The following is a 27297-nucleotide window of genomic DNA, read 5'->3' on the forward strand; positions in this document are numbered from 1 at the left end:
CTTTTATGCCATTAGCCTTGAAGTTGGGATGAAGTGGATTTTTTTAAACCACACCCCACTTTTTGTGGTGTCATGAATTGTAACTTGTAAAGTTTTGTGATTGTGTGGTGTATGTGTATAAATTGAGTTCTCATTAGAAGTTATTCTTATGAATGTTAGCATATTTTTACATGTTTTTTTTTTTAACTTATGTAAGTGTGAATTTGGATCTCCAAGATTCGGATATATTTATTTTAGCCGATATTAGACTACCTATTGCGATTATTTTCGGCTCTGAATCATTTTTTTTTTATGATAATAATTTTTTTTTTAAAATCTCTTAGTATTTGCTGGGAATGAAACTCCTGGCAAATACTTTTTTTTTTTGTTGGAAGTATATATTTCCCGCGATAAGATTTATTCGTAAATAAGTATTTTCAAGGAAATATTTTGTGAAGAATATATATTTCTCAGGAAATTATTTTATCGGAAATATCAAAGATAACTTTTTCCACGAAGATATGTCATAGGTAAAGACTTTTTGCTACAACCTCTTCTCATGGAGAATGATGTTATTTCCCACCACATCATACCAGATAAAACCTTATTTGCCATGAAGAAAAAATGTTTTAACCACCACGGTAGTTCATGGGAAAAAGAAAGTTTTTCTCATGAACTTGTGGTTTGGTGGAAAAAGAATTTTTCCCCTCCAGTTTTATGCCACGGGTCTCCCACGACACAAATTGGTGGGAAACAGATCGTTTCCCACGAAGTCTACACTTTTTCTGACCACAGTCCCTCCTGGGTAAAAATGAGATTTGTTGTAGTGTGTACTAATCTTGATGAATTACTTACCACAACTAGGCTGCATGTATATTGTAGCATATTAGTTCACCAAAAAATTTTGGGACTTTCGAGTTTTCATAGTTTTCAAGATATTCTTCCTCCTCAAATGGCCAAATGGACCAATCCTTAATCAAGAGGTTTAGAGTTCTTTGCTCACTTAGGTCAACCTAGAATCTCTTCAGTCCACGTAGTTTCAGTCGCTATATCGATCCCCCAGCAAGTGAAGGGGTTGTTTCACAAGATTAGTTATAAAGAAATTATTTCCAGCATTACGAAAAACAATATCAATCATCATATATAATATAATTACAAGTCAACAATGTTTCATAGTTGAGCACACTTCGTAATTTCTCATAACCAAATATATACATAACTAACTTTTATCACTATCATCAAATATTTCCATGGAAACTGAATTTATCTAATGAAGTAGATAGTTTGACAACCTTCTTAGCGTGTAAAAACCTATACACAATTACAAAAGTATATAAAATCTTCAATCAACTTGGAGCACCTTTGTTGCCAATAAGGATTAATATTAAGAATACAAATAACACTAAAAAAGAAAATAATGTAAGTTACCGAGAAGCTTGTAAGGAAGACCACAGGATCTGCTTCATACCATTTATTGCCACTTACAACTGAAGATTGTGTTGGAACTGACGTATCTACCATGGCACAACTCTTTTGTAATGGTGGCCCGCAAAGAAATTGATTTCCTTCATAGCTACTTTTCTCAAATGTCCCAAACTGTGCTTTTAAGTCTGGAACTTTACCTGATAAGTTGTTGTAAGCGACATTGAATACCTCAAGAAAGGTTAGACCAATCAATAATGAAGGAATCTGTCCACTCAAACTATTGTGAGAGAGATCTAAGCTTTCCAAGAGAGACAAATTTGAGAATGTTTTTGGAATGGAACCTGTCAATTGATTGTAAGATAAGTTTATTGCATGCATTGAAGATATTTTTCCCAGTTCTCGAGGAATGCCACCGGTCAACTTGTTGCATGACAAATCCAATCCAGACATGTACGCAAGGACAGAACCCCCATAAGAGAGGGACCTATATTTTGTTACAAACTCAACCTTAACTTCTACATCGGTATATTCTTTGTAGTCATAATAATCAACATGCTTCTCTAGGACCCTTTTATATGAGTAAGCTCCTTGCCCTAACCAGACCAAATTAGTTTTTCTTGGAAAAGAGGAACAATTAACAGTAGTTATCTTCCCAAAATATATGTTGCTAAAGCATCTTGGTATGGTCCCAGAAAATGCATTCTTGGAAAGATCTATAATGCTTATCATCCTTAACCAACATAACTGATCCGAAATGATCCCACTGAAATGATTACCACCCAACAAAAGTACTTTTAAGTTGTAAAGTTCTCTGATTTCATCAGGGATACTGCCGAAAAAGTTGTTATCTCTAATGTCCAATGTCAAAAGAGAGGAGGAATTGAAAAGAGCTTTTGGTAATGGTCCTGTGAGTTTGTTCCCTTGGAAATATAGGTGCTCAAGACCTTGTAGATTCAAGCAAGAAGGCAACGACCCTGAAGCTAAGTTATGAGAAAAGTCTATAGTGCTCCGCGCACTTAGTTCGCATGGAATCTGGTCGTAAAAATAATTATTGGCCATGACAAGAGTCCACAAATATGTCATGTTTCCCAACCATCGAGGGATTGTACCTGAAATATCATTATTGCTGATATCTATCATGTACAATAGGGAAGATGCATTAAGTATCGATACAATACTAGTGAAATGATTGTACTTCAATTGCAGAAATTCGAAGAATGGTGACTTGAATTGCTCTAAGAAGATTTCACCCTGAAGGTTGTTATAACCAAGGTTCATAATTTTCAACAATGTGCAGCTGTTGACAAATTCTTTTGGGACCTCACCTGAGAAATTATTGAAGGAGAAATCCAATACCTCCAAATAAATCATGCCATTAATTGATGAAGGAAGACTACCTTCAAAAGTATTGTGGGAAAGATTTAGATACTTTGCATTTGGAAAAATCCTTCCAATGTCTTCTTGAAGTTTTCCATTCAATTGATTTTCTGAGACATCCATCCAGGAAATATGCATATGGTGATACAATTTCCATTGTAAGTGACCCATAAAAGAGTTATCTTGAAGATCTAGAATTTGTAATCTTGTATTGTTTTCCACCAACCAATTTGGGATGCTTCCTTTCAACTTATTTCGGGATAGATCGACAACTTCCAATTCATGTTGGTCAAGGAGAAATCCAGGAACATTGCCAGAGAGCTTGTTCAAACTACAGTTAGATAGTTCGAGAACCTTTAACTGAAACAAAGGTACCCAACCCAAGGAATTCTCAGTTTCTATCTCAAGTTTATTGTTTCGGTTGATGAATCGAATAACCTCAAGTTTAGAGTGATTGGCAAATAACCTGATCGGGAATCGACCCTGAAATTGATTGTAACTAAAATCAATGTACTCGAGAGATTTCGGGCTGGCTATCACATATGAAGAAACATTTCCATTCAATTGATTCTCAGAAATATCTAGTAATTTGAGAGACGTCATATTGTTCATGCATAGAGGAAGAGTCCCCTCAAATTGATTATGAGATAGATCTAACTCTTCAAGCTTCTTGAGTGCGCACAATTCTGTCGAAGGGAGTAGCATCAATAATGTCTATGCAAAATTAAAAACTGAATTGCACAGCCTTCTTTTATGAAATTGCTAATGAGGGAAATAATTCAAAATTAACCATTCTCGTTTGTCTTTTTAATATTCCTAATCACTCTACATACATCATTAGGGTAATGCTTACGAAGTGTAAATGCTTGATTTGATAGTTGTTGATCATTACCTCGAGTAGGTAAAGTGCCATTGAGTTCATTGGAAGATACGGATAGAACCTTGAGTGAAATTAGTTCCCCGATAGATGGAGAAATACTTCCCGTGAACAAGTTTTTGCTGACATCTAAAATCTCCAACCGGCTACAATTGACCAAATCTACAAGAGAAATTGTGTCAAGATTATCACGATCATGATTTACAGGCCAATATCATAAATATGGTTTGATTATACTTTTCCCCACAAATTACCACATTTTTGTTACTTTTTGTTAAAAATAACAACTAATTTTAATAGAAATATGTACAAAGAGGCAACAATATCCTGAATATTAAAAGCATGTATTTCAACTATTAAAAGATAATTTCATCTTTATATATATATATATCCATTAAAACGGTTGGTCAATGTTTTGGAGGCGACAAACAATCAAATAATAATTCATGAAATGGAGATAATGGAGATTTTTTACCTTGGATTGGTAGTTGTCCTCCAAGATTATTAGATTGCAAGATAAGAACCTCCAAGTTGCTTAGATTTGCCAGCACTGCATAACAATAAAAAATTTAACAAATTATAATGGGTTAAACATTGAGATAGTGACTGTGGTTTGAACTTTAGATAGAATCCGCACTAACTATTAAAAATGTACTTTTCTATCATTGTATTCTACGTTTCAATGGTTTTTCCATTATAAATCCCTTAAAGCCACTGCTTAAACCCCCGTCATATGACTCGTAAGGTGCCACATCAGCACAAATAAAAATATGCAACATGTAAAAATAAAACAAAATTTATTTAAAAAGAAAGAAAAAACTTAAAAAAATTAACTTTACCAACAATAATATAAAACAAAATTTCACATCGAGAGAAGATATCCTCTATCGATCGGCCACCCCAACTTTAGTTGGATCTGGGGTGGGCGTGGTCACCCAAGACTTGGTTGGGGGTGGCCGCCCACCCCAGACCCATACCCTAGGTGGTGGGTGACCACCCACCCCCGTTAAGAACATGTAATTTTTTATTTTTTATTTTTTATATTTGGACTTTTTTCTCTACTTTTGTATTCTTTTGTAAGCTTACTGATGTGGTGGGACCCTCCACGTGAGGGAAATCTCCTAAACCACTGTGATGAAAATTTTATAATTCTTTCTGTTTGTGTCTTATATATATATATATATATATATATATATGGTGATAGGCGGTGGGTGAAAAGGAGAATGTACTACGGGCAGAAGAAAAGAAAAAGTGGTGAGAAGAGGAAAAGATAAGAAAAAAGAGAGGAAGCCGTGCGTTGTGTACGTGTACGAGGAATTTTTCCTCACACTTCCATCAGTGATTTGAGAGATCATAAGTGGTTTGACTCTGAAGAAATTTCAATATGTTGTCTCTGATGTCGACAACTTAATTTTGACTGGTGCCAATCATTGAGATTCGTCTTCGTCTATCTTCTATAAATACTTGGTAAAATCTTTCTCATCACTCTTGTAGTTTTCATCTGAATGGTGATAGTTTTGTGTTGAACCGAGAATATAGATATTCTTGATATTTTGGTAGCCTCTAGATATTATTCTAAAGAAGATAATCTGTAACCTCATTATTGTTGATAGTGAAAGTTCTAACTGAACTAGGTCCCGTGGTTTTTCCCTTTGCATTGGAGGGTTTTCCACATAAAAATTATTGGTGTCTTGCTTGTGAGTATTATGTTTATTAGATTATCAATTTAATTGGCACAATGAAAGGGCAGAAAATATTCCAGTGTTTTTTTTTTTTTTTTGTATTCATCCTAACAAAGTGGCATCACAGCTTTGGTTGATTATTTTGTTAATTATTTGTGTGAATTAAATATGGAGGATTCATCTAGTAGTATGATTAAACCCTTTTTAATTACTCAATTTGGAAGACAATGATGTAGGATGTTCTGTATTGCAAAGAGTTATTTGAGCCTATTGATTTGGCTTGTGTTAAACCAGAAAAGAAAACTGATGATGAGTGGAAGAAGTTAAACAAGAAAGCTATTGGTCATATCAGGCAATGGGTTGATCAAAGTGTCTTCAATCATGTAGTCGAAGAAGTAGATGCTTACAGTCTCTAGATGAAATTAGAAAGTCTTTATGAGCGAAAGACTGCACAAAACAAAGCTTTTATGATAATAAGACTTGTGAATTTAAAGTACAAGGATGGACAAAGTGTTGCAGAGTATCTGAATAATTTTCAAGAATTGTTGAATGAGTTGTCTACCATAAAACTTGTCTTGGATGATGAAGTTTAGGTTTGCCTTTTGTTGAGTTCTTTGCCAGACAAGTGGAAAACTTTGGTTGTGTCTCTCAGTAACAGTAGTGTAATGACTATGAGTATGGTGAAAGACAACATATCCAATGGCAAGAATGAAAGAGCATGGTATTCCTTCTCATTTAGATGTACTTGTTATAGAAAAGTGAGAGAGGAGTAAAAGCAGAAAACCTTGTGGTGATAATAATGGTGACAAGGCAAGATGAAGGTCCGTTTCAAGAAAAGGAATAAAATTCTTCACTATGGTAAGCTTGGGCATATGAAGAAAGAGTGCATCAAGTTTAAAAATGAACAACTGAAAGAAAAAAGTGAGGGGCAAAAAGAAGAAAAAGAAACAGCAGTAGTTGCATTTGATACTAATGAGTTCATTGTTTGCAATGATACTCATGTTAATATCGCTTTTCAGGATTCCACTTGGCTAATTGATACATCAGCTTCTTTTCATATTTCTCCATATAGAGATTTCTTCTCTTCTTATACCAGTCGTAACTTTGGTTGGGCATTAGAGATGTGCGATTGGAAACCAACATTAGGTGAAAATTGCTTCTCAAAGATGTCAAGCATTTTCCTGATATGCATTTTAATTTGATTTCAATTAGAAAATTTGATGATGAAGGCTATCATAATCATCTTGGAGATGGAAAGTGAAAACTTAGTAAGGGCTCTCTTATTCTAGCCAGAGCAAGGAAGGTCAATACTCTATACAAGACAGATGCAAGATTCATCAAGGGAGATGTTATGGCTACTGGGAATGAAATCTCGACCGAACTATGGCATAAGAGGTTTGGTCACATTGGTGAGCAGGGTCTTCAGATTTTTGCAAAGAAGCAGTTCCTATCCAATATCAAGGGTACTATGCAATTAATTCCCTGTATTCATTTTCTTATAGGAAAGCAACGAGGAATTTCTTTTAAGAGATTTTCTCCTTCTAGAAAGGATGATATTCTTGATTTGTTTCACAGAGATGTTTGCATTATGAATGCCAAAAGTCTTGATGATGCACTATATTATGTCACTTTTGTTGATGATCACTCTAAGAAAGTGTGGGCATTTCCACTGGAAACTAAAAACCAGTGCTAGATATGTTCAAGGCACTACATGTGAAAGTTGAAAGAGAAACTAGAAGACATTTGAAATGTGTTTGGGCAGATAATAGTGGTGAGCATAGAGGACCATTTGAAGAATACTGCAGAAATCATGACATAAGGCTTGAGAAAACAGTTCCTAAGACACCACAACAAAATGGCGTAGTAAAGAGAATGAATAGAACAATTTGTGAAATAATCAGATGTATGCTCTCTCATGCAAAACTGTCTAATTCCTTTTGGGTTGAGGCAATTTGTGAAATAATCAGATGTATGCTCTCTCATGCAAAACAAGTGATTTCTCCACTTGCAGGTCATTTGAAGCTAAATTCAAAACAGAGTCCTACAAGTGAGAAAGATAAAGAAGAAATGCAAAATGTGCCTTATGCATCAGTTGTGGGCAGCTTAATGTATGTCATGGTGTGCACAAGACCCGATATCACTCATGGTGTTGGAGTTGTCAGTTGATTCCTCTCTAATGTTGGCAAAGAACATTGGGTTGCTGTGAAATGAATTCTCAAGTATCTCAGAGGTACTTCCAAGGTGTGTTTGAGCTTTGGAAATGGTAAGCCTATGTTTGAAGGGTTTATAGATGCATATATGGTTGGAGACATTGATTCCAGAAATTTCACTTCAAGGTACTTGATTACTTATTCAGGGGGAGTTGTGTCATGGCAATTCAGTATGTAGAAATGTGTTGCTTTGTCTACCAAAGAGGCTAATTATATTGCCATAACTGAAGCTAGCGATGAATTGCTATGGATGAAGAAGTTCTTAGAAGGACTGGGTCAAAAACAAGAGAACTATATTCTCTAGTGTGATAGCCAGAGTGCTGTCCATCTCAACAAGAACTCAACTTTTTATTTAAAATCCAAGCATATTGATGTGAGGTATGATTGGATTCGTAATGCATTAGAGATGAAGTTGTTATAGATTAAAAAAAATACATACTGATCAAAATGGGTGAGATATGATGACAAAACCACTGTCTATGAAAAAACTTGAAGTATGCAGAGCAAAAGCAGGTTTGGTGGAATCTGTCACATAGTTGGGAGGGGGAGATTACACCAAAAAAAACATAGCGGAATATTTTCTACCCTTTCATTGTGCCAATTAAATTGATAATCTAGTAAATAAAAAACTCACAAGCAAGACACCAAGAATTTTTACGTGGAAAACCCTCCAATGCAAAGGGAAAAACCACGTAACCTAGTCTAATTAAAACGTCGACTATCAACAATAATGAGGTTATAGATTGTCTTCTCTAGAACAATATCTAGAGGCTACCAATACATCAGAAATATCTATTCTCGATTCAACACAAAATCATCACTATACAGATGGAAACTACAAGAGTGACGAGAAAGATTTCACCAAGTGAGTATTTGCAGAAGACAGACGAAGATGAATCTTAGCAATTATCACTAGTCAAAATGAAGCTGTCGACATCAGGAACAACATGCTGAAATTTCTTCAGAATTAGACCACAGATGATCTCTCAAATCTCTAATGGAAGTGTGAGGAACGAGTTATCACTGTGCCGACCTAGGGCCCGATGCGTGAGGGGAGACTATTTGGGTTGTCCCACATTGGTTGTGGAAGGGGTTGGTAGTCAGTTTATAAGTATGAGGGAAAGCCTTACCTCTTAAGTTAGCTTTTGAGGTTAAGAGAGACTCAAGACCACCCAACACTGATATCAGAGCCAGGTTTACCAATAGTCTCTGACCCAATATGTAACACCCCGTATTTTAGTGTATTTTTACTGAAGGAATTATTTTTATGTAATTAAAATTTATTCTCTTATTTTAAATTGGTTGGATTTTGAATGAGTTTATTTCCATAATTTTTATTTGGTGAAAATTATTTTTTATGTGCTTTCTTAATATTTATTTATTGCTATGCATTTAAATTGCTTTTAATATTTATTTAATTACTGTGGGATTTAATTATTTCAATTTGACTTTACCATTACGTTTAAATTATTTTATTTAACTTGTGGTTTTAAAATCGTTTCCGTTGGATCATTTTCGTGACCCAAGTTATGAGGATTGGACCTCATTTCTTTTCCCTCTATTTTTCTTTTCCTTTTCTTTTTCTTTTCTTCTTTTCTTTTTTTCTTTTCTTTTCTTTTTCTCCTGCTGGCTTTCCTCTCCCGCGATCTCTCTCTCCTCTCCTCTCCTCCGCCGTTTCCATCGTTCCCTCCCAGCGCCGCCGCCGTTCGTCGGCGGTGGTCGACACCGCCCGGTCCTTTGCGTTCCCCAGCCGCCGGCCGTCCTACCCCACCAGTATCACCGCCGCTCGTGCCGCCGTTAGCCTCCACGAAGCCCACGAAACCCACGACGCCGCGGCACACTTTCCTCCATTGCGCCGCCGTCGCACCGCCATTAGCCACCATCTTTCTACCACTTCATCCCCGGCCTCTTGGCAACCCATTGGACCCAACCCCAGCTCCGATCCGTCACCGGTGAAGCCCCACCAAGTCCATCTCCGATTTGCACATTTTTGGCCTAAAACCACCCCTTGCGCCGCCACCCACGGCAAACCACCACCACCACTAGCTTCACTGACCTCCCTAGGCCCTACCCTATCAATCTTGGGTCTTCGTTTGTCCTCGTTGAAAAGTTGGTAATTGTGACCCACGGCCACAGTGTATTTTACACTGTGGTGTTGCTCAAACGTCGCCTTTTTCAACTTCGTGATCCTCGGAAAATTATTATATTGCACTGTAAGTATTTCTCCAAAGAACTTTCGTAATTTAAATGTATTTTTGCACTAACCCATTTCACTGTGTTTTTGGCATGCCGGACTGAGTCCGAGGAGTTCGGGGGTCGGATGGATTTGTGATTGGAGTTGTTTGGTTGATTTGGTTGAATTGGATATTTGTTGTTGATGGGTTGGTTGGATTTGTTGGTTTGGATATTGTGTTGGTACATGTGCATTTCATTATTTCATGCATGATCATGTTTGTAAAAGAAAACTGGGTTTTCGTGTATTGCATTCATGTTCATGTGATTTGAAAAGTTATGATTTTATGTGATAATATTTTTGGTGCGTGTGTATCACGACCCCAAGCCGAGATGGGGCATTAACTCGGTGGAGCTCCTCTGGTTACTCGGGAGCGGAATATACTGAGTAACGTCCCCTGGATTGTCGCCGGGCGACAATGGGATCGGACGAGATGGTCTCGTGCCGACTCCGTGGTCCTTCTGCTGGCGGGGACTAGAGGATGTCTGGCCACGTACGCGCTGGGCGCGGAACTGGGCATCGCTCGTTGCGTAGTGTGAGTGCTTGGCCATGTACGCGCTGGGCGCGGAACTGAGCACCGCTGCGAAGCCAGGACGTGCGGATGGTCCATAGGGGAGACCATGGTGCATATGGAAATAATGCATGGTGCATTTGGGATTAATGCACTATTTTCTGGGAAAATAGTGCGAGTTGATTTTTGGGTAAATCATTTTCTGGGAAAATGTTTTACGGATAATTTGGACCAAAATGAGATTTTGGTGTGTGTTGGAAAATTTATCATTTTCGGGGAAAATGATGTTTTGTGGAAAAATGCATGTTTTCATGTGCATGCATGTTAGTTGCGTTTAATGCATTTTATATTACGTTGTTGTTTGGGTTATACTTACCTGCGAGACCATTTTGTGGTGTCGCAGATTTTGATGCTGATGAGGAGGAGGAGGGCGAGCCTGAGGAGACGGCTCTGCCTGAGGAGTGATCTGGGATCACTCGTTTGTACATTCAAAACTATTGTAAATTATTTTATGGATGACTGTATAACTGCTATTTAAATCTTTACTGATGTTTGATTGTAAATAAATTCTGGTACTTAGTTGACTATCCGCTGCGTTATTTTATTTGAACACTGTCGCATGTACACACACTGGCACTTCGTTGGGATGTGTGATCGTGTTGTCACCATCCTGGCGTCTCGATCCCTGTGTATTTATATAAGGGGGATTGGGGGCGCCACAGGTGGTATCAGAGCAGTTCGGCTCTGGGTAAAACCACATGTCCCTTAGGATAGTACCAGAAAATTATTTTTATTATTATTTTAAAATAATAAAATTTTTGTTTAAGTGGTGTAAGTTAAGTTATTTATTTTATATTATGAGTTTATTGCTATTTTATTTTATGTTAATTGATGTTATTTGATTTTATTGCTTTAATTAGTGTTTACCTTTGGTTGAGTATGGTTTTATTGGCTTTATTTATTTTATTGTATAATAATTCTGTTGTTTATTTATTTTATTGTATAATAATTTCGTTGTTTATTTATTTATTTGTATGTCATTTTAATTTAATTGTTTTATTTTATGGCGGATTATTTTATTGTTATATTTATTTTATGGTGAACTACTTCATTAGTTTTATGCATTTTGTCGTATGTTATTTTATTTATGAAATTTTATTTTATTTTGTTTTGTTCGAAATTGAAAGGCGGGTTAAGGGTTATGTTATGACAGGAAGATGGTACGACTGAGAAGGCCATTGTTAGGCTTAAACATTGGTATAGTAGGCCTGAACTCTTGGTGATTGGTTGTTTTAATATCAAGGCTTGAACATCAGGGTCTGGGTGAACTCTTTGGATTAGGTACTCAAGTTGCTGCTAAGGAGGGGAATAGTTTTTAATTGCTTAGGATAATTGAGGATTTAGGTTCCGTAGAATTTAGGTAATGAGTCTTTGGGGTAGGAGGTTGTAAGTTCAACGAATGTCAATGTTAGATTTATGAGAAGTTCATCTAAGGTTTGTGGCCCCATAGTTTTTTGAAAATAAGTTAATGGGATTTAAGCTGGTAGGTTCAACAAGCAATTAAGAGATTACTTAGACTAGAATTTTTTGATTTTGCCAACCTCGATAAGCAAATTGATAATATTTGGGGTTTTAGAATTTACAAGTTTTATAAGGAGAATGTTTTAGATTTGAGTTCATCGATCTTGAGGATTTCAGGAAATGATTTATCTCTGGGTTAAGGTTTTAGAATTGCAGAGTTGAACGGCTGAATTAAAATAGGATTGATCTAGTTCGGTTAATAATTATTTTTAGCATGAGGTTACAGTGTCAGGTTGAGGATTTAATTTATATCAATTTTAAGGATAATAGATGGTGACGATTTAAGAAATGATTCTTATTGATTTCGAGGATATAGGTTTAGTGATGGAAATGGTAATGAGGACCACCTGCACGATTGGAGGATTATTGGTTTTGGCTAAGGGTGCGTAAGATTGATGTATAGTAGTGGTGAGCGGTTATGGATTTCGGAGAGTATAGGTCCTAGTCTCATTTTGGTTTGAAAGAAGTGGTTTTGGTAGGTGTGGAAGAGGAGTCGACACAATAGTAGTAATTCAAGAGACCTTGGCTTGGAGTTTTTGGTGAGTCGATCGAAGTGTGCAATTGAAGTGGGTTACTCAATGAATCATGGTTGGGAATAGTTATTGTGATTATCTTCAGGAATTAATTGTGACTTGAGGTTACCTAGGAATTTAAATTTTAAGGTTATACTTTCTTTTGGAGTTTGAGCATCTAGTTGGTTGAATGAAGGACATTGTTATTTAACTTGAAGAGAGATTGATAGGATGTCACGTATGCTATATGATAAGATCTTGGAAGTTGAAGTTTAGACGTTAGCGATGAATGATATGATCAAGTATGTGGGGGTAATAAAGCATTAGGATCCTTGGGTGCTTTGCAATGGCTTTTGGTAGATTGAAGATTTGATCAGTATGGTTTGCCCTGAGGTTTAATAGTGATGTGCTATTGAAGGAACTAGTTGTGTTAATACTAGCTTATTGGAGTAGAAATAGGTGGGCGAGTTACCAAGGAAGTTTTGTTAATGTTTTGGTGAAGTCAATGGTGGTTCGCTGTGAGTTTAGTCACCGTTAGATTAGATGATGTTTAGAATGTAGATGGTGAGCTTTTGGGTTTAGGTTGTTAGGTAGAAGTCTCTAGGCACTCTTTTTGATTCGCTAGGTTGGAATTGAGTCTTTTAAAGGATGTTTCTTATCTTAGAGGAGATGGGTGTATTTTGGGTTGAGGTTGTTTATTTTCAATTTGGGATGCTGAGGTTGTTTGATATTGGGTTTTTGTCTTTGATCATGGTTGTATTTTATAGAATTTGATTTTGATCAAGGCAGCAGAAGTTAATTGAGGAATTTGAGTTATAACTCGTGGTTTTGGGAGAGAGAGTGTTTTTCTACTAAATTGTGATAAGGGTTTTGGTTAGTAGGAATGGAGCCACCTTGTACTCGATGGTGTTAGTTTCATGAGAACGTAATGTTTTATGCATGTGGCGAATATCAGAGTGCGCAGCAGAAGCGTGGTATTTTTGTTGTAGTCAGGAGTTCAAATTGTGCTGATTTGAAGAATTAATGGTGACTTGAATTTTGAGAAGATATTTGTAATTGGAGGTTAATCATTTGGTTGTGCAATTTGTTATTGATGGTTAACATTGGAAGTGGCTATTAGGTTTCCAATAGTAGAATTCAATAAAGGTTTAGAAGTTGGAGCATAGGAGTTGATTGCAGTTGGCACATATTATTGTAAGGGCTTTTGATCATTGGAATTTATTGGATGTTGTATTAAGGTTCTCGAGGAAATGAGATTTTTGGATAGCAGTCACTCTAGGAATACTGGTCGTGATGTGTCATTGGGGGACTAAAACGAGTATATTGGATATTGCCATGTTCATTGAGAAATGTACCACGTGCCGTCTAGTTAAGGTTGAGCATCAAGGTAGACTTCAACCTCTCCCTATTCCAGAGTGGAAGTGGGATGATATTTCTATGAATTTTGTGGTAGGGTTGCCGAGGACTCCTAGTGGGAAGAACTCAATTTGGGCGATTGTTGATGTCCAAGATATGTTGGCCATTTTCAGATCGTAGAGAAGGTTGCGCTTGTTGCTTATAGAGTGGCCTTGCCGGACTATTTTGGTGGTATGTTCTTAGTCTGCTCTTAGTTGAATCTTATTCCTGTCTTAGTCTAAATGTTGACCTTGCCAATTTCGAGGACGAAATTTTTTTTAAGGGGGGAGGATGTAACACCCCGTATTTTAGTGTATTTTTACTGAAGGAATTATTTTTATGTAATTAAAATTTATTCTCTTATTTTAAATTGGTTGGATTTTGAATGAGTTTATTTCCATAATTTTTATTTGGTGAAAATTATTTTTTATGTGCTTTCTTAATATTTATTTATTGCTATGCATTTAAATTGCTTTTAATATTTATTTAATTACTGTGGGATTTAATTATTTCAATTTGACTTTACCATTACGTTTAAATTATTTTATTTAACTTGTGGTTTTAAAATCGTTTCCGTTGGATCATTTTCGTGACCCAAGTTATGAGGATTGGACCTCATTTCTTTTCCCTCTATTTTTCTTTTCCTTTTCTTTTTCTTTTCTTCTTTTCTTTTTTTCTTTTCTTTTCTTTTTCTCCTGCTGGCTTTCCTCTCCCGCGCGATCTCTCTCTCTCCTCTCCTCTCCTCCGCCCGTTTCCATCGTTCCCTCCCAGCGCCGCCGTCCGTCGGCGGTGGTCGACACCGCCCGGTCCTTTGCGTTCCCCAGCCGCCGGCCGTCCTACCCCACCAGTATCACCGCCGCTCGTGCCGCCGTTAGCCTCCACGAAGCCCACGAAACCCACGACGCCGCGGCACACTTTCCTCCATTGCGCCGCCGTCGCACCGCCATTGGCCACCATCTTTCTACCACTTCATCCCCGGCCTCTTGGCAACCCATTGGACCCAACCCCAGCTCCGATCCGTCACCGGTGAAGCCCCACCAAGTCCATCTCCGATTTGCACATTTTTGGCCTAAAACCACCCCTTGCGCCGCCACCCACGGCAAACCACCACCACCACTAGCTTCACTGACCTCCCTAGGCCCTACCCTATCAATCTTGGGTCTTCGTTTGTCCTCGTTGAAAAGTTGGTAATTGTGACCCACGGCCACAGTGTATTTTACACTGTGGTGTTGCTCAAACGTCGCCTTTTTCAACGTCGTGATCCTCGGAAAATTATTATATTGCACTGTAAGTATTTCTCCAAAGAACTTTCGTAATTTAAATGTATTTTTGCACTAACCCATTTCACTGTATTTTTGGCATGCCGGACTGAGTCCGAGGAGTTCGGGGGTCGGATGGATTTGTGATTGGAGTTGTTTGGTTGATTTGGTTGAATTGGATATTTGTTGTTGATGGGTTGGTTGGATTTGTTGGTTTGGATATTGTGTTGGTACATGTGCATTTCATTATTTCATGCATGATCATGTTTGTAAAAGAAAACTGGGTTTTCGTGTATTGCATTCATGTTCATGTGATTTGAAAAGCTATGATTTTATGTGATAATATTTTTGGTGCGTGTGTATCACGACCCCAAGCCGAGATGGGGCATTAACTCGGTGGAGCTCCTCTGGTTACTCGGGAGCGGAATATACTGAGTAACGTCCCCTGGATTGTCGCCGGGCGAAAATGGGATCGGACGAGATGGTCTCGTGCCGACTCCGTGGTCCTTCTGCTGGCGGGGACTAGTGGATGTCTGGCCACGTACGCGCTGGGCGCGGAACTGGGCATCGCTCGTTGCGTAGTGTGAGTGCTTGGCCATGTACGCGCTGGGCGCGGAACTGAGCACCGCTGCGAAGCCAGGACGTGCGGATGGTCCATAGGGGAGACCATGGTGCATATGGAAATAATGCATGGTGCATTTGGGATTAATGCACTATTTTCTGGAAAAATAGTGCGAGTTGATTTTTGGGTAAATCATTTTCTGGGAAAATGTTTTACGGATAATTTGGACCAAAATGAGATTTTGGTGTGTGTTGGAAAATTTATCATTTTCGGGGAAAATGATGTTTTGTGGAAAAATGCATGTTTTCATGTGCATGCATGTTAGTTGCGTTTAATGCATTTTATATTACGTTGTTGTTTGGGTTATACTTACCTGCGAGACCATTTTGTGGTGTCGCAGATTTTGATGCTGATGAGGAGGAGGAGGGCGAGCCTGAGGAGACGGCTCTGCCTGAGGAGTGATCTGGGATCACTCGTTTGTACATTCAAAACTATTGTAAATTATTTTATGGATGACTGTATAACTGCTATTTAAATCTTTACTAATGTTTGATTGTAAATAAATTCTGGTACTTAGTTGACTATCCGCTGCGTTATTTTATTTGAACACTGTCGCATGTACACACACTGGCACTTCGTTGGGATGTGTGATCGTGTTGTCACCATCCTGGCGTCTCGATCCCTGTGTATTTATATAAGGGGGATTGGGGGCGCCACACAATAGTCTGCGGAAGAAATGGGTTGTTGTTGCTTTAACCCAAGGCCCGATGTGTGAGGGGGAGAATTTTGGGATTGTACCACATCAGTTGTGGAAGGGGTTGGTAGTCCTTTCATTTCAGCTTATATTTGTGTACAATATTTTATTAATTATAAGAAAATTACATATTTGTGATCAATTATTTACGATGAAAATGAACATTTGCTACGAAAATATACTATACATACTGCAAGAATTAATTGATGGATTAAGCCAAATTTACCTACAGACTATGAAGAAGCTATTATGTGAACAATTTTGTTTCAAATAACTTCTAAACGAGGTCAGTTTAGATCGTTTTGTCTAGGTTTCAAGCTTTAGTGAGCTTTTAAGAGACGATATAATAAGTAATATTAAAGAATTTAATTAATTTAAAAACATAAAACTCTACAGCTACTCCATGCCACCATGGGGTGACCAGACTGGCTACCATTAGAGGCCTAATCCGGGGCATTAATTGTGAGGACTATGTTGAATCAGTGAAGGAATCCCTTCATGTGAGCAAAATTCTAGCGACAAGGAGGCAGCAAGGCAAGCAACATGGGGCCAAGGTGGATCAAAGGCGAGCAACATGTTGCAGGAAGGTTCACTAGACACCAAGAGAGTAAGGGATATGGTGACCGCATGAAAGGCAAGCAAAGTTAGGAGCACTCCGAGATACGGAGGTGCAAATGAGGCAGTGGGTGTAATACTCAAGGCCCATGCTCCATCAAACAGCACATCAAGAGGGAGCTTAAGAAAAAGGAATACGTACTTGCAGGCCATATCGTTTGACCTCATAAGCATGACCTAATGCCATATGGGACACTCTCATAAGGGGAAGGACAATGAGTTTAGTCCCAAGGGAGGGTATAAAGATAAACATGCCTGTCTCATCAATCACTTAATATTTACCATTCTTAAAGTCTAGAGGACGAATGGAAGGTGAGATCAAAGGTCTCACATTCAAGCAAGACAAAGGTTAGTGAAAACGTCAATTTCCATCAAGACTATAACTAGCAATCCTGCCATATAAATAGAAATGCATAATAGTCAACATCACACTTTAGAAATGTAGGGTAAATACGGGTATGTTTAGGATTTGCATATTCCACTTCTTGTCTCCTTCTCTCATGAAAAAGAATATTTTTCATAATATATTTATTGACTTCTTCGAGGAAATGATTTAAAGATGATGTGATTGAAAGTGATGTGCTTTCAATGTGCTCTTTATTCATGGAATCTGGTTGGGGATTCCTCGTACTATTACTGAGTAGCACGTTGCCATGAGTTTCGTATGAGTAGATGGGTTCCCCATGATGATCAAGGTGGGGTGTTTCCGTATTGGCTTCACATGATATCATGGGTAGAGAGAGTCTCCGTGTTGATCAGGTGGAGTGTTCTTGGTGATGTTTTGGTAGAGGTGTTTGACATGTTGACCAAGCAGAGAGATTTCCCATGTCGAACGAGTGGAGTGATTCTCCGTTGGTTTTGGTGAATGTGTTCTTGTATTGGCCGGGTAGATAGATTCCATGCGTAGAGTGGGTGGAGTGATTCCCTATACTTGGTGATAATTATAAATATATGAGTTTTCCTTAAAGGATGATTCCTTTACATGCTTATAAATATATATGTTTTGCTTAGAGGGTGAATCCTCACCATGCTTGGGAAAATGTTTGGGCTTAGAGGGTGGTTTCTCGCTATGCTAAAATATGTGTGCTCTTAATCCTATGTAACACCCCAACAAAGTCTACCAAGAGGCTCTATGAATAACGGACCTTCTTAAAGGAATTACTATCCTTATGGACTTAAGGATAAAGCCCAAGACACTTTGAGGACTTTAGTTAGGAAAAGAATGGGCTAAAAGCATAGAGATATAAAGTATCCAACCTACTAAGGATGAAATTTATAATAGGCCCAAGAGATACGGACCAAATAAAAGGCCCAAGCCGAGCGGGCCCAAAACCTAAATGTGGAGCCTAGACCCAAATAGAAGCCCCACAAACTAGGCCCAAACTGAAAGGAACTCGGCCCAATTGAAGCCTAAAGCCAGTGAGCCAAAGCCCAAAAAGATAAAGCCCAAAACCAAACTTAAGCCCAATACACTAAACTTAGGCCCCAAGTTTGCCCAACTTGGAGACCAAATTTAGAGAAAACTTTCCCACAACTCCAACCTTAGGAAATTTCCAAGAAGGTGCCCAAACGACTAGTTTGTCATCAAGTATTACTCTTCCAAGATTCTAAGAGTCAAAAATCTGAAAAATTTGTGAGACAAGACCAAAGGTCAATTACACTAGGAAGCAATTGGCCATTAAAACTTTTTAAGAAAATTATTCAAGTTTTAATTTAGACTTATTACATTGTATTGCATAATTAGTTAAGTTAAGATATTATTAATTAGAACAAATCATAGTCACATGAAGCAAGTCATGCCAAAAACATTAGGACCCACAAATATGAATGCTTTCAAATCCTACCTCTATGTTCTTTTGTCCAAATCTATTAAGAAATTTGTGCCACAAAACTTAGCCCTACCATCTGAATTGATTAGGAACTTCAAATATTTAAAAGAAAATAGGATGACACACATGAAGGACATGTCCATATGACATACACATTACAAGGCTCATTCGGATCAACACAACAACCAACAGATAGATGAAGACACTTCCCAAGCTATAGTCTTTGTCCTCAAGCAAATAGAAGGAAACTTCCAAATATTCATATTTCCTTTGGCCCCATGAAGTCGTTAGTCAAGAATTGAAGAAGCAAAGATCAGAAGACACCAAAAGACCCTATATGGCCAGATTGACACCCTTAGCACCAAATCAGATCTTGTCTACCTTCTACTTGCCACCAATGCCTCATCTTCTAAAAATAGAAACTCAACACATTGCCTTCAATGTATGAGAGAAGCCAACTCATGTCAAACCTCCTAGCATCATGTCAAACAACTTACACTCACAAAAACCCATAAGTTAGAACCAATAATTTGAGTGAAAAGTTGGAAAGATTTTCTTAAGCCTCACAACTCTAATAGAGAGAATTAATGCAGGAACCAAATCTGCAAAAATGAATCATAGGAAAAATCCCTAAGACCCAACCAAAGAAGGAACTATAGCCTAGCCCATTAGCCAAATCACAATGATGAACTTCCTTCCAAACCACTCACTATTCCGACACTACCTTCGTGATCCCCAAGCATGGATGAAGAAAACATGGTGTTCTTCCATCCCATGACACCTAAAATTCAGTTTAACCCATGGAATTGAAGGAAGATTGAGTAGATCATTGATAAAAGCTAAGTGGTTCATCTCAACAAAGACCAACTCATTGCTTCCTCTTCCACCTCTTCCATCTTCAAGACAAGTGTCCCTCACCCTCTTCTCTTTCTTACTCAATGGAGGGATTAGTTTTTCAACTATCAGACCTAAGAAACCTACCTAGTTGATAGAAACTAGCAATGGAAGGCCACGGTTTTGAGAAAACAAGGATGTAACCGATTACAATCCAACCAAGCCATGGGAACTTGTTTTCTGAAATTTTCTTGCATTCCATGCCCCCACAAGATTAGAAATCATAGATCCTAAGATTCCCTAGCTGCACACAAGAAACCAATGAGAAAGCCTCAAGTTAACCTAGTCAAAACCACTACGGTAGAAGCTCAAGTGAGTAATCGGGTGAATGGTAAAGGGTGTGTTTTGAGTGATCATCCGCCCCTTAGAAAGCCTATAAATACAACCCTTCCTACCACACTTCACCTCACACCACTTACAAGAGCTATTGAGTGAGTTAGAAAGAAAGAGCTACAAAAAAAGTGAAGAAAGAGCCCTAGTCGAGTACTTGTAGGAGAACTTCCATGACTGTAAGTAATCTATCCTTGTGTCTTGATGTATTCATGAGTAAAGCATGTTGAGTTGAGTATGAGGGTGCATGTTCAGAATAGGTCTTGATGATAGTATCATAAGTGTTTCATATGCCATGGTTATAAAGTTAAAAATCTAGTTACAACATGCACTATCTTGGGTTGATCATCATTCCTATCTTGATGTTACTAGTGGTTTTAATGCATTGAGTTAAATGGCATAATGAGATTAGTATCAAATACATTTTGAATTAATCATGTATAAGCATATGAATTTCATGCCACACTTAGATCTTAACCTAAGAAGTAAGAATGATCACTTAGCATAAGCAATATCATTGATTTCTTTAAAGTTGATATCAAGCACATGCCATAGCTATGCCTAAAAAATAACATCATATAAGGTGTTTTTCCTTGGAATAGGCCACGGCCTTAGCTAAGAAAGGACACTAAGTTTAGAAAAACCACTAGATTGAAAGCATGGCTAGTTCTTAAGAATTATCAAGATTCTAACTCCTAACACATCTTTTGTTTTAGCCATCACCTTTACATACCCAGAAAGTTGTAAGTTGGCCTTTAACCTACTCTTGGATAATATTTATATGGCTTTGTATAAACACTTCATTCCTGTGTAAATGTTATTTTTTATCAGGAACTGCCTCGCACTGTCTCTTGAGCGATCTATTTCTATATGGAATGTGATGATTTTGTGAACTTATGCACAACAAGTACACTTTAAGCATGATGCATAAAAGATATGATGTTTTACATGAAGTTTGATTACTTGTTCAAAGGTAAAGCACATGTCCTCCAATCTGTTTTGTCATGAGCATAGCATGAAATTAATTTTGTCATGACCCAATGCCAGGATGGGGGAATATCTTAGTTGAACTCCTTTGTCATGACCCAATACACGAATTGGTGAACGCATTTTCATTGTCTTTATCTTTTATTCTTAGTACTGTCATGGATTTTAACCTACTGAGGTTTCATTGAAATCTCACCATATATGGTGGTTCCACCTACAGGTTCGTTCCTCGGCCCCACTTTTTTTTTTTTTTGTTGATAATACTATTATGCCACCTCATTTTGATGACGAGCACTTTGATTGCATTGTTATATGGATATGTTTAAAGTAATGTCATTTCTAAGCACTATTTAATGAGTGATGAAAAAATGACACAAGTTTACTCAACTCTCGGAGAGCAAAAGCACAACTGAAGCAAAATGCTCGTATCGTGAGCGAGCACCTCGAAGATAGGCTGAAAACAATGCAAGTTGACGGAAAATTGAAGATGGGACGAGAAACTTAGAAAGAACAAAAAAATCAATAAAACGGATAAATTCAGATAGAACGGACAATAAAAGGTAAATGATATTATAAATTTTGAGAGAATATTTTTGAAATATTATGAGTCTAATTGTTTAATTTGTTTTCTCAGTATTTTATATAAAAGAGTCTAGGCCGTGAAATTCCGGTAATTACTTCATATAGAGCTATACTCCAAAAGGAATTCTAAATGATTACAAACGCCACGAATTCTTTCCTCCTAGACAATGTAGAATCTCGGATTTACCACCATTATATACTCAATCTAGGATGTTAAGGGATCTCCCACACTCTCGAGTGTAAGGATAGGCCTATTTGATCACATTTCAAACTACAGGGAGCAAAAAAGATCATGGGTTATTTGTTTAACAGATACATCTCATGCACGCGTAGCTATCAATACAAAAAATGAACCAGAGAATGCGTATGGCAACACGACTAAAATCCTTACTAGATGATAAATAAAAATAAAAATAGTAAAGCTTAAATAAGGGCATAAGATGGAGTTCCCAATATATATATATATATATATTTTGTTGGTACATGGTATAAGATGACTCCGATCCTAAGTATTTTTATGCATCTTTAAAATATTTTAAACGAAGAGAGAGTGTAATTAAATAGTCAAATAGAACAGTTGAAGACTTTTGTAATGTGTTTCACGAAGCTCAATAGTCTCTATATCATTTAATATTTCTAGTTAGGGAGCCGTCGAATCTCGTGTCTCTTAAAAATCCAATTTCTTCAACTTTTAAAAGCTGATATTAATGAATAATTGCTAATGGTTGGAAAGTCTACAACGTAATGTGAAAGATCCAGTACATACCTTTGATTGGAAAGGATTTCAGGTAATTCGAAGCAAGATTCAGATACGTAAGGGACTTGATTGTAGTAAATGATGACAAGCAATTGTCGTTTATGTAATTGAAACTAAGATCTAATATCTCCAAGTTCTCCAATCTTGACAAGCTTTCCCAACCTGTAGTTGTACCATTTTTATTTCATTTTAAAATGGAAAAATAATTAAATGAGATTGTATTTAGAAGAAAATCCATGCTTTAGTGCTTATGAATCAACTGAGAATCAAACTATTCACGCATAATTAATATTGCTTATTAACAGGACTATAAATAAACAAGTCCTTAAAAAGTGAGGGTCTAAGCTTTCCCAAAAGCATGGGTTGCACGTGGAGTACTTAAGAGTACTTAAGTTTGTGTGAAATAATGAATCTGTCCATAGCCTCTACGCCAAATGGATAATAGCTAGACCAGCCATCTGAGTCCTCTTTATGAAATCACTACTTATCCGAAAAGTTAAAACTGATGAGAAGAAGTAGAATTAATTAGTTGTATTATATTCTAATTAATATGGCCTTTGTGATTGGAAATTCTACAAAGTATAAAGTAGAAAGAAAGATGAACATACCTTTAGTTGGAAAGGTTCCTGTCAATTGATTTCCAGCAAGATTCAGATTCTTAAGAGATTTGACCACGACCAAAGATTGTAAGGCATTATCATTGAGGCAATTGTGACTAAGATCTAATATCTCCAAGTTCTCCAATCTCGACAAAAGTTTCCAATCTGTAATTATTTATTTTATATCAAAATGAAAAAATAAATAAATGAGCATGAATTTAGAATAAAGTTAGTGTTATAGATCTTATGAACTACATATGCAAGACTCAAACTACTCAGATGGTAGCACAGAGGATTTCATAGACATTGTATTCTAGGAAGCCATCTACTCAGACTCAAACCCCCCAATTGAAAGATCAAAGAATAATCAATTTGTCCATTGGTTAAGTGATACGGAAGTCTAACATCCAACTTGGAAAGATCTTATTTGGCAACTACGGGTATCTTTGGCTAGAGAATAATTGTTTTGAATAGGCAGACTTGCCTTATTTCGAAACAAGTCAATTAGCATTTATTTCATATGTTTTAATTAATTCCTTGTATGAAAAATGTTGACTATAAGTATGTAATGATGCTATCAATAAAGCCCATCTGAGAATTATTTAGAAACTGATGTTTGTAGAGCGGGTTCCTCCTAAATAACCACGTTCATCCTTTCACAAAATTAATCAACATAGGTAAAGCACACAAACATGATCCGGCGTCTTTTCCAGTTGACACACCAATTACATGTTCCGTTTCAAGAGCTCATAACATTAAGCCATATGGACAAAGTGCTATGCAGCCATCAACTATCTTTCTACTTAAATCTAACCCTTCAAGATTACCAAAGATGATAATTGCAAGAGGATTGCATTTGATGGGAGATTGCTTAAAGTAGCTAGTTTTAATAAACGACATACCTTTAACCAGAAAAGATCCTGTTACTTGATTCCAAGCAAGATTCAAATTCTTAAGGGACTTGATAGCAACCAAAGATTGTAAAGGGTCGTCATTGAGGTAATTGTGACTGAGATCTATTTTCTCCAAGTTCTCTAATCTTGACAAGCTTTTCCAACCTGTACTTAGATTGTTTCAAAATTAAAGAAAAAAAAATCATTTATATGAGAATGTATTCAGAAGAAATTTCATGTTCCTTAGCCTATGAACTGCATATGCAAGGTTCAAACTATTGGACAACACTTAATAATCATAACTATCTAAAAGCAAATTTCTATACCAAAATCACCAAAACTCATAATCCACTTAGGGATGTAAGTTCAATTATAAATGTTAGAGAAAATGAATAAAAAAAGGAACTAAGAAATTAATAATAATCCTGACTATAAATATATATTAATTGGGAGGAAGACTATAGATCAGTAGAATACCTTCGATTGTCGTCACTCGTTCTCCCAAATGATTAAACGCAAGACTCAATGTGGTAAGGGATGTAAGTTCACTTAGTGATGGTATGATGCTGTCATCAAAGTCATTATAATTGAGGTTCAATGTCTCCAAATTTCTCAATACCACGAGCCTTTCGAAACCTTGCAAGAAAAAAATATTGGAAGACACAGCAAAATAAATTTTATCAATGTGTTAATGCAACACAACAATGTTTCTAAACTACATTTAAAAGACTCTTCTAATTTCTTCTTCAATTAATAAAATACTCGCCTTGACTTGGGATGATATCATTGTAGGAATTGCCACTTATATCCAGCTTGTTCAAGTTTCTCAACCCAACTAATTCTACATTCCAAATGAAAGACAAAGCAAAATTAGGTGGGAAGTATGAAACATAAAATAATAATAGTAATAATTAAAAGAATCAAAATGTGAATGTTGTCGTCGAGATTATAAAATATGTTGGATCAAAGAATAACTTAATAACCTTGAGCTGGAAAGTAACCCTCCAACAAATTCGAAGTAAGATTTAAAGTCTTGAGCGAAGTCACATGACCCAAAGATTGTAGAATGCCATTGTCATGAAAGAAGTTATATCCAAGGTTTAGAATTTCCAGATTCCTTAAGCTTGAAAGCTTTTCAAATCCTGCAAAGTATGTTGAACAAGAAAACTTTACCGATTATAAAATGAAGATTTTTTTTAATTTTTTTTTCTGGGCATAAAATGAAGAATATTTATCTGATGATCAGTGGGTATAGAATCACTACTGAAAGTTTATAAACATTAGTTGGCCAATTAATAAATTTATAGCTAGTAATCTCTAAACGTCCGCTAATATACAAGTAATTAGAGACCTTTCATACAACAAGTCATGTTCAAACAAAAATCTACTTGGGGTTCAGAATTTCTAGCTGAAATCCAAAATTTCTCGAGGAACGAGATACAAAGGCGCATCATTGCAATGCAAGGTTCTCGATCGTACTGGGATTAGAACTTTTTATAATATTTTTATTCAACTTTAAAAGATAGATACAACACACACGTGATTTCAAACTTTTTAGCTTCAGGACTCTTTATGCTCAGACAACATTTAATACTATTAATTGAGTATTAATCCTGAGGTACTATAGATTGTTAAGTGTATCTCAAATATATATTAAATTTTATTATATATTTGGACTATAAAGTTTCATTTGGATACTAAGTGTATCTCAGATATATATATGATCTATAGATAATAATAAAATAATTTATAAATAGTAGTAAAATATTAATAAATAATTTGTGAATAATAGAGAAATAGTCTGAAAATATTTGAGAATTATTCCTAAACAATTAAGCTCTAACATTATAAAACTCCTTCTTGTCTCTTTGCAACATACCTTCGTATGGTATCCAGCCACCAATTGCATTAAAGGATATATCAAGACTTCTTAACTCCTTGAAAGGCTCCAACATGGACACGTTTAGCAACCACCGATCCCCGAAACTCACATTCTTGTACTTATGTTCACGATAGTAAGGATCTTGCTTCAAATTCTCAAGGGACAATTCTATGATGTGACTAGTGGTGGAGTTGCACGTGACCCGCTCCCAGTCACAACACTCAGTACTCTTTGATTCGTCAACCCATGAAGGAAGAAGATGGTCTGAATTAGCGTAGGGGATGGATTTAAGAAATGACTTCAAGTGTAGCAGACCAATTCTCTCTTCCTCCAAGCAAGTACCCTTGTTCTCATCAATTTGAATAAAAATCACTAAAACCCACAGCAGCGCCTTCATTGAGAAATAATTTGTAAGATACGTACCAAGATTCAGCTCTATCTAAACCAGCTTGTTTTGGTTGTGGTGTGATTATATATTGTGGCTTGCATGTACATCTATAAGAGTTTATAAAAATGGAATGCCGGACTTCTAATGTTCATTGGCTGAAATTTAAAATTGGTAACTCTATTGACTTGGACTAAATCAAATCAAACTTATCCTAAAGAGAGTGGAGTTTTAGGTGAAAAAATTTAGAATATAATGGAAATTGAAATGAATTAATAAAGGAGAAGGAGAATGAGGGAGAAGCTTTGAGAGCTATATCTTCATTATTCTTGATTAAATGGAGATGAAATAAGATGATCGATATCTTGATAATTTTTTTATTTACAGTATATTGATATTTATGAAAATGAAATCTCTTGATAAGATAAATCTCTTTATATTATGAAAATGAAATCTCTTAGTTAGATCAATAATGCTCTCGATTTAATACTATCTCAAACCTCTTCAAAGACTATCTCAATAGCAAACAAAAATGTTTGTGGAGCTTCAAATCATGCTCATAATAGAAAAAAAAAGAACAATAGGCCTGATTGACCTGAAAACCTAATGAAAAAGGCCATGCCCACTGCTAACAAAGATGCTCGAGAGGGATTTTTTTTTTTTTGAAAAATTCTTGTCATCAGCCACTATTCACCAATCCACACTCCACATCCTATAAAAAGTACCCCCACACCCTATTAAAAAAAGAAAAGAAAAAATTCCACCTCATGTGTGATGCGTGTGATGGGAACAGTTGTTGATTTGTAGCAAAGCTCTTTTTCTTCTAGTAAAGTTTGCATTAAAAATAAAAATGAAAGTACAACAAGAGAGTGAGGATTCCTAACAAAAATCACATTACATGCATAAAATGCAGTGCATAAAATAAAAACAAACAAAAATAAAAAAGCAATGGGTCCAATGAATGTGACCTAAATCCATGTTCCTTGGCAAGGAAACAATCCCTAAGGATCTATTTGGGACACAATTGTTCTTAGATATTTTTAGACTATTTTAATTTTACTATTTTATTACTATTTACTAATCATTTCACTACTATTTACAAACTCTTTCAGAGTTTTATTATATAGAGTCACTTTTGCGTTATCATTGCACACTCTACTGATGTGATTGATTAAAGTAATTATTTT

General features: G+C 36.5%; 1 protein-coding gene across 1 annotated transcript; it reads right to left on the reverse strand.

Moving 5' to 3' along the window:
* Positions 1-1275: 1275 nt before the first annotated feature.
* Positions 1276-26122, reverse strand: LOC121262874 (receptor like protein 21-like). Its single transcript, XM_041165582.1, has 9 exons — positions 25723-26122; positions 24827-24985; positions 24610-24684; positions 24321-24479; positions 23853-24008; positions 22960-23115; positions 3674-3820; positions 1408-3467; positions 1276-1290 (listed from the first exon to the last, which is right to left on the reverse strand). Exons 1-9 carry the CDS (start codon positions 26120-26122, stop codon positions 1276-1278), a joined length of 3327 nt encoding a protein of 1108 aa, XP_041021516.1.
* Between the last annotated feature and the right edge of the window lie 1175 nt (positions 26123-27297).

This window comes from Juglans microcarpa x Juglans regia, chromosome 1D (genome assembly GCF_004785595.1).
Source record: "Juglans microcarpa x Juglans regia isolate MS1-56 chromosome 1D, Jm3101_v1.0, whole genome shotgun sequence".
In the NCBI taxonomy this organism is placed as follows: domain Eukaryota; kingdom Viridiplantae; phylum Streptophyta; class Magnoliopsida; order Fagales; family Juglandaceae; genus Juglans; species Juglans microcarpa x Juglans regia.

Excerpts from the sequence above, each read along its gene's own strand:
- LOC121262874 (XM_041165582.1), bottom strand. The coding sequence starts at position 26,122 with ATGAAGGCGCTGCTGTGGGTTTTAGTGATTTTTATTCAAATTGATGAG. Across the intron at positions 24,480-24,609 it reads TGATATCATCCCAAGTCAAG|GTTTCGAAAGGCTCGTGGTA; the intron begins GCGAGTATTTTA and ends TTTTCTTGCAAG. Across the intron at positions 3,468-3,673 it reads TGGCACTTTACCTACTCGAG|AATTGTGCGCACTCAAGAAG; the intron begins GTAATGATCAAC and ends TCCCTTCGACAG.